Below are 8731 nucleotides of genomic sequence, written 5' to 3'. Positions count from 1 at the left end.
CAGCGTCCTGCATGGGTCCAATACTTTAAAGAAATGATTGTATTCGATGTTATCAAATTAAATCTGTGGGAATATGCTGATGACTCTCTTTGTGTATTTCATTATAAACTGACTGAACTTTTCTATTATACAGACTAATTTGGAAAATTCATAACTTGCAATCATCAATGACAAATGTGAACATATGACTATTGGTACTCAAACAGACACTACTCATTATCTACAAGAGATAATTAAAAATGTACTGAAGAATCTGATTTGAATGTTTCCCTGGCACATCAGTAAAGCATGTGCTCACTCCACACACTTTATATTAAATTTAATATTAAACATTAACAGAAATACCCTTCTATATGAAAAAATTAATATGGACTAAACTCTAAACTATGCACTCCAGCTGTACAGAATTCACTTAACTTTTTTGAGGGTAAAAATGTCTTGTATTTGTTAATGATGTGAGCTACAACTGCAATAATTCAACACTCATGTGTGCAATATGCCAAAAGATAAATCTTTATCATAATGGTTGAAACCTCACATATAAACACAAGTATAGTACTGTCTGATTAGAATTCCGCTACTTAATAAATAATTAAAATTATACATGTATGAACACACACACACGTCAAATACATGCAAGAGAGAAAGTATACATTTAAAGTATGTGTAAACATGAATAAAAAAGTTACATACTTCGTACTGAAATAATGGGGACAGGGGTACAAGATATGTATGTGTGAAGCAAATATTGTGTGTATGTACATATGTAGTGCAGTGTCTCAAGCAATAGAGAATCCCTTTATCCTTTCAAGATCTGTCCTTGAAGGAAACTGACTAGCTCGCACAACATTACGCTGCTTTGAACAAAAGCTTATTAGGTCACTCCAAGTGCCATCATATTCAAGAAGACACCTATTTCCTTCAAAAGTAAAGTAAACAGTAAAAGACATTGTTACCATATTATAAAGTATGCCATACCAACTATGATGAGGCCATACTGACACCGGGTAATGCCAACATTGATGATGTGGGTGTCAGTTAGAAACCCAAGGTGCTCATTTAGCCATCCTCGGTCAGGAGTTATACTATCAAAATCTTCCAGTGGTAGAGACCTTACCGTTGATAACAATACAATTCCACACTCATAGCCTATGTACAAAGAATTTCAGTGTTAGTAAGTTTACCCACAAACGATGTAGGCATGTCTAAAATCAGCAGAGAGACTATAAAGTATACTACTAAGCTTGAAATGATCAATATTATTTAATTACCACTTTCAAATACTTATATATAAAAATAGAGGACACAATAGATTTAACAGTATTAATGTGCACATTAAGGGTGCTCGCTGATATTTGAAGCCGTTTAAGTGCCAGCCCAGAAACCACATGCGGCTATTGCATCATAATTGGCATTACTACGCATACTTGTATAAGTGGACATGTTTTCAGCTCGAAGAATAGCATGTTTGTTTGCTTTAGAATCGTCACTGAAGTGTTAGCAAATGATTGTCTGATGGATCAACAGTTATGAATTAATCTAAAAGTAAGTGTTATTTAAGGCAACAAGTGTGAACGCACTTTTCGCTTGTAGGCAACATGCGTTCGTGCCTTGTTTTCTCGAGTGATAGGGTATGCTGGTAGTTAGTATTGTAATTGTAAGCTGCTTATGTAGGGGCCAATGTTACCAGCTGGAATCACAAGGCGTTACAAGCTGCTGATGATGGCGTGCCTAGCGTAACCTATCCAAGAGCGACTTGGAGACTCCAGGCGGAGCAAGAAGCTGTTCCTGTGTGTGAAGAAGAGAAAACAGAACTTTTTGTGTTTAGAACAGCGTTTATGACATGTTATTTTGAAAAGTTGGTGATTGCGGTCAATAGGAATTTGTGTGGTTATTGTATCAATAATGTTGGGCGCACGCAATCTTTGCACATGTTTACTAAAAATATAACTAGTTTTTGAGTGATAGCCGTGAAGGCTTCAAATTTTGTAGGGAGATTCGCTGATAAATTCTCCAGAGGTCTATGTTTAGATTTTGTCCGTAGCGTTATGGCTTCATGAGTTACGGCACCGAGAACATGAGGTTTTGAATGGTGTAGCACACTTTTAGTACTAACTTAAGTTCTATGTACGCTGTGTACTAATACTAAACATAGAGTTGTGAGTTATAAGCTGAAGTTTGTTCAACGTGGTTTCCAGGGCGCTACTGTGAAAAATGGAGGACTAGTTTCGATTTAAGCGCTTCATAAAGAACTACGCATAGTTATAAAATGGTATAGGCTAGAAGAATTCTGTTTGGTTTGTGTTGAAGAGAAAGAGAAGCACTTCCAACGTAAGTAGCATATGGATTCATTTTATACATTATGTGAGCATTAGCAACAATACAAAAATTGCATGTTGTATGGCTTCAAATAGCCGCGAGCACCCTTAATGCACAATAAACTTTGTATGAAATATTTTTACGAAAGTCACCAAAGCTGTAAACCTGATGTGCGATTTGCAAAAATTAGTGCATCAGTAATAATAAGCCTAGATCAGCCATGAATAACAAAATACTAACATGCATTATTCAGATTCTATCCACTGCTTTTTGTAACAAAATGTCACACACTAAACATGCATCATTACTGTTACATCCTAAAACACCACACATCTATCATACACATTCTATACCTTCACTACTTTTGACTGTGCTGGATTTCACTTTAGACAGATTACATTGCTGTAGCTTTCTTTCTATGTGCTTGCACTGAGCTTGGTAGGGGGACAGTGCTAATATATCTTGCTGTAGTACACCATAATTCAGAACCAAAACTTTAGCAATTTCAACCTGAATCACATAAATGAACAACCAAAGATAAGAACATTCAGTACAGTGTGCCTAAACTTACAATTTTGTCAGCTTCTTGGTTGTTAAATTTAGATTCCTGGCCTACTCGAGTTTTGCTAACAAATTCAGTGTCTGTGACGGCCTCAGTACCAATCACATCACAAAACACAAAGGGTGTAGAAGGGTTCTTATTGGGCCATAACTGTTTAAGTTTGTTAGCTTTAATCTCCATTTCTTTAGCTGTAGTAGAATTAGTAAACATCCGTTTTCCGGCATAAAAGTTTTCTGCTGGAAACTTGCACAAATAACTGTGCTGCAATAAGAATGTATATAAAAAATGTGCGTATATAGTAAAAGCACATGCATAATCCTCCCAAAAGTGACATGAAATGCTGCCTTTAAAAATCATACTGAAGAAATCTTACGCAACGAAAATCACATTTATGGAATAATATTAGTCCATCTAACATCAAACACAGCATTAAAAGCAAGAAAACATTTACAGGCGGCCGGATATAAAAATCACTGAAACTCGAATTTTCATCTGCTAGCCTCCTGCATGACCATGGTTGCAAGGCTGGAGGCCAAACGAAGCAGCACATGGCCACCATTTTACATCACAATAACAAATTCACAGTGGCATGTGTTTTTTAGGGTTCTGGCAAGTGTATTCCCTCTGCACCTTTTATCTTCAATCAGGTTGATGGTCGTCTTCTTCATGCAATGAAACCACATCAAGGCATTAATTTTTCCTATCAGTACTTTCACATATTTAGGCACTACAAACTTATTTAAAGGACTTATGCTTGGTAGATACCTGTAATTTCATGATCACTATTGAGCTACAAATGCGTGAAAACAGCATTTTCTGGGTTCCTGTAAAATACACACTTGTCTGACACACGTCTGCACTTGGCTGCATGACACATTATTGTGTATCCTGCATGATCCTTGTTATCTTACAAGTTACCCTGTAGAGAGTTCAGCTACATTTGAAGTCAACCTGTAGAGAGTTAATGTGATAATTTTGCAGTACCAAATTATTTTGTAATTATGAAGAGCAAAATAGTTCCTTCAAATGGACACAAAGACCACAAATAAAAAATCTACACTCTTCCTCAGAAAAATGACAAGTAAAAAGGAAGCACCAGAGAGACTAGCTTTGGAGTATGCAATTGCAAAAAGAAGTGATATCTATGCCACAACAGCCAAGCTGTGGAAAGTGTGTGGCCCCCCAAAAAGCCAGGGTGAAAAAAGATGTGAAATTTAAGGTGGTGGCAAAGAAGTAGCTATGATGATAGATTAATAGCAAAAAAATTAATTATGACAATTCGGACGAATCTTGGAGAAGACAACACAAATCCACCTGAAATGTCATTATTAATTTTTTGCCATTAACCTAGTTACTATCACAGCCATGGCACCTTGCATGGTTTTTTACCCTGGGGGCTACACACTTCTTTCATAGTTTGGCAGTTTTGATATAGACCACTACTATATACTACATGCACAACACTCCACAAGCTACACATACATATGTGAAATGGTTAGTATATATGTACATAATATTTTACAGTGATGATGAAACCTCAATTAGTGGCAACCACCGCCTCATTATACTGGCCACCTCTAATAGGCTCTAAAGCTAAGGCATGCTTCAAAGGGAAACTGTATTATGGAGGCCAATTGCTTTGTCCCATAGGTGGCTCTATAAATGAGCTTTCACTGTATTAACATGTGATTACAGCATATGCATAGAGTCATACATACCATTCTGAATTGTTCACTCAAAAATAAATGATCATATTTAATGGTATCAACATATCGCTGGAAGAGTGAGGTTGACAACCCATTTCTGCTGGCATGTCTACTATTGACTCTTGGTTGCAACTGCTGATGATCTCCAATCAGAATCACCTGTTTTGCATGTTGTATAGGAATCATGCTCTCTGGTTCAGTAACCATAGCAGCTTCATCAATTATAACTTGTTCTGCCTCAATGTTATGAAAGACTCTTCCACTGCCCATCTCATTACATGTACAAATTAAAATGTCGATGTTGTCAGAAAGTATTCTGTTTGAAGCTTTATCTATAGCTTGCTTGTATTTCATTCTGTCTGCCTTACTGGCTAGCCTTTCCTTTTGCTTACTTGCAGCAAACCTTTCCTCAAAGGATCTGATTGTTTCTCCCAATCTACCACATTCATATCGTATTTTGTAATGCAAGCTGTATTTCATCAGATCCTTTAAATATGGAGTATCACTGCCTGACAAAGTTTCACTGTCATTTAGCAATTCAAATGGACTGGGGTATACTGACTGTTCAATATTACGAGGATATATTCGCAATACCTTTATTGTGTCAGTGCGGTGCCTTTGCTTTCTAGTTTTACTCTGAGTTAAATCACACAACATTTCTATTTGATAAGAAGACATACAAACAAGTACTTAGTATGCTAATAACAATTGCCACACCATGTATGTACAATGTATTACTGTACAGCTACAATAATTTTAACTAGTGTAAGTGGCCAATTATTGACTAGTACGTACCTAATATCAACTTGTGCAATACCAATTAATGGCAATTATTGACCAATGAATTATTATGAATATTTCCATGATCAGTAATAGTGTGGTGAGAGGCTCTGATTAGAGCTGAACAATTGTGGCGATTAATCAATTGTGGTGATAGCTAGTAACAATCGTGATCTTGATAGTATACTAACTATCATGCTATCGCTATTACTTATCCATATTTGTGCTTGGTCAAAAGTATATGGATAACAAAAGCAAAGATGATAATGTTGAAGTTCAGAAAACTGTAAAAGACCAGTAGCTTGAGCATGGACACAAAGATAACAACTGTAATACTGACACGTAACAATTTTTAGTGAAGTGTTAGAAAAGCAGATGTACAGTATGGTGTGTATGTAATTGCAGTTTCAAGTGTTTGTATATGTGAGGTTGAATGTTTTTAGTAACTGCTAGTAACTATTGTGATACTATCATTATCATAATATAAAAGTTACTATCAAATCATGATTATGATAGTTGTACTATCATTCAGCTCTAGTTCTGATTGTTGCAGTGTTCTTCAGTAGCCTTTATAGGGACTTTTTTATAGTTATACATGCCCAGCTGAAACCATGATAAAATTTTGTTTTTTAATCCTTAAACCCGCATAATCCAGAAAACTGGATTTACACTTAATAAATATGCATGCTTTGCACAAAGCGCTGTAACTTTCGAAGCGTCCACCCTCCGACTATGCAATTTATGTCATTCTACTCGTGATGTAGCAAGGATTAAAATGATACCAAGGGTTTTACCCTATTTCTATATGGTGTAGCCAAAACTAGCTGTGAAGATAACTTTTCGGTAAGTAAACACGCAAAACCTTTACATACCTTTGTAAAATGGTTGATAACCCGATGGTAGTTGGTCCTATTGTTTTGTAACAACTTTCATTCAACTCTTCGTGAAATTCTGCATCGGACCATATATGATTCACGTGAGTAATCCCACAATCGAAATTAAACACGTGGCAAGAATTTAGAAACATGGAGACGTGACTCATCGCTGTTCACCGCTTCATAACAAGTAAGCCACTGTAGTTACAGTGTTTATTTAACCTTCTCCAAGTAACCCAGTAAACACACTTTTAATCTATGTGTATTTGTAGGCTTTAAGAATTAAGTTACCCCACCTAGTGTCGCCATGCATGCCCATATTGTGTAAACATGCATTTCCGAAAAGTTTTCTGCGGGTTTAAGGGTTAAATGGAGACATGGAAGGAACTCCAACAACCGGCCAGAGCAGATGGCAGCTACTCACACTTAACACTTCCAAATGATAAAAAGGAAGAAGACACTATCAAATTTTGTTGTATTAAATACTTTTTGATATGATGATTATGCTATCAGGTGCATGCGTCACTATAACAGGCTTGAAGAAGCAAATACCTGGCACAACTATAACTGCACATTAGCTGCTATTGTAGATAAGTATAATGGAAATCACTTTTCATTACTATAAGTTTGACACACTGATTTTGGATTGACTATTAACATTTCTCAATAACTCGTTTGCAACATACTCAAAGTATGTGAAATTTGATGGCTTAATGCAAATAGTAGCTGCTGAATACCATCATAGTAAGTAGAATAAGGTAGAGTCTTCTCATAGCTAGGTGGTTGATTGTTGCATAGTTGTAAAATGTCAATAATGATGCTAGTGGTTGATAAATGATTATTTATGTGGTCTCGGTCTAACACGGAAAGCTTGCCAGTGAAAGGCCCATGTGATGCAGACCACTTTATGTGATAACTTATTCAGAGACTATAAGAAATGGTAAAAGTCAGGAAGTTGATAGGACTACCTACAGGAGTCATGACATGAAGGACCAACTCCAGTTGATACCTCTTTGACTTACATGTACAATAAAGTGTACTTCAATAGTAATAATAGGGGTGAAAAAGAGATGAACCCCTACAATACCAAACTGTATCATTAATACATTTGTATGCACGATAATGTACTTAACAAATTTTATTGATCATGTACATTATACGTACTTGCAACCACATCCACAGAGACATTGGAAGATCCACAATACACAACACATCGTTTCTTGACAGACCGTCCTTTCCTCTTGGCATTTTGATTTAGCTTGGCAAATGTGTAAGCTAAATGAGCTCCAAGAATACTTTTGCCACTTCCTGCATGATAAGATATGGATAAATAAGTATGTACATTACGTGTATGGATCTAAGGGAACTGTGTTCATGGAAAGAACCACATTACAATGCCATAATTTGTAGGAGTCACTGTAAAAAACACAATAACACAATTACCTGGAGGTCCATGGATAATGAAAAACGGGCTGCAACAAGCTTGTCTCAGTGTAGCCATTTGAATGTTTGAGAGCTTTTTTTTTGGTTTATCCCATAAATGAGTAATGATGTCATCATCTAGTACAGCAGATAACTCCTCCATTGTGAATGAATTCCTAGGAACTGAATTAAAACATCACTTATGTAAGTAATTGAGCACCAATATGATAAAATAGTATATAATGTGTGGATTGCTCATACCACACTTCCATAGCTTTTCTATCAACGAGTGTATTATTTAACCTCATAAATAGTCAAGAAACCAGTTGAATAAATTCAACTAGAGATTTCAACAGTTTAAATTCAAATTCATCTTTGAAAGAGAGATATACAGTCAAAGGATTGTCAATGTCAAATAAATTAACATACATAAATAAATAAATCAAACAAACCAATGGTAATTCACATGTTACTACAAAGAGTATTTGATAAATGTACATGGATAAAACAAGTATAAGGAAAAATTGGAATTTTAAGTTCAATTATAAGGGATCATAGAAAAAAAGTAGGGAAACAAGGGAGGTCACAGATATATATGTACTAGTGGACATTTAATCCCTAATTCAGTCTATACCCATGACTAAATTACTACTGTGAATCAACACTTTGGCTGTCAGCAAAAAAAGAAATGGAACACAAAGGAGTAAGTCCATGATGCATGTATGATATGTACTGCGGTATGCCAAAAGATACCTGTCAGGTTGAAGTGATGTCAAATTAGGTTCGTAGCCTTAGCTGTTATCAACTTGTGCTTGTCTGAAGGTATCAGTCAGTCAGTCAGTCAGGCAGGCAGGCAGGCAGGCAGGCAGGCAGGCAGGCAGGCAGGCAGGCAGGCAGGCAGGCAGGCAGGCAGGCAGGCAGGCAGGCAGGCAGGCAGGCAGGCAGGCAGGCAGGCAGGCAGGCAGGCAGGCAGGCAGGCAGGCAGGCAGGCAGGCAGGCAGGCAGGCAGGCAGGCAGGCAGGCAGGCAGGCAGGCAGGCAGGCAGGCAGGCAGTCAGTCAGTCAGTC

At 36.8% G+C, this 8731-nt stretch overlaps 1 protein-coding gene and 1 long non-coding RNA gene across 2 annotated transcripts in view; one reads left to right on the top strand and one right to left on the bottom strand.

Annotated features, from left to right (window-relative positions):
• Positions 1 to 566: 566 nt before the first annotated feature.
• Positions 567 to 8731, bottom strand: part of LOC136268448 (3'-5' exoribonuclease HELZ2-like) — a 38174-nt gene continuing 30009 nt past the window's right edge. The window contains exons 11-17 of the mRNA XM_066063792.1: positions 7686 to 7847; positions 7407 to 7550; positions 4600 to 5246; positions 2891 to 3142; positions 2673 to 2829; positions 979 to 1149; positions 567 to 919 (exon numbers count right to left, since the gene is read on the bottom strand). Coding sequence (XP_065919864.1) covers positions 780 to 919; positions 979 to 1149; positions 2673 to 2829; positions 2891 to 3142; positions 4600 to 5246; positions 7407 to 7550; positions 7686 to 7847 — 1673 coding nt within the window. The 3' untranslated portion in view covers positions 567 to 779. The remainder of the gene's footprint in view (positions 920 to 978; positions 1150 to 2672; positions 2830 to 2890; positions 3143 to 4599; positions 5247 to 7406; positions 7551 to 7685; positions 7848 to 8731) is intronic.
• Positions 1439 to 1882, top strand: LOC136268450 (uncharacterized). Its single transcript, XR_010707011.1, has 2 exons — positions 1439 to 1545; positions 1675 to 1882. It is a non-coding gene; the product is annotated as an uncharacterized lncRNA (long non-coding RNA).

Source organism: Dysidea avara, chromosome 10 (genome assembly GCF_963678975.1).
Source record: "Dysidea avara chromosome 10, odDysAvar1.4, whole genome shotgun sequence".
Lineage (NCBI taxonomy): Eukaryota > Metazoa > Porifera > Demospongiae > Dictyoceratida > Dysideidae > Dysidea > Dysidea avara.
The sequence above is the reverse complement of the archived record's forward strand: the minus strand, read 5'-3'. Positions and strand labels throughout refer to the sequence as shown.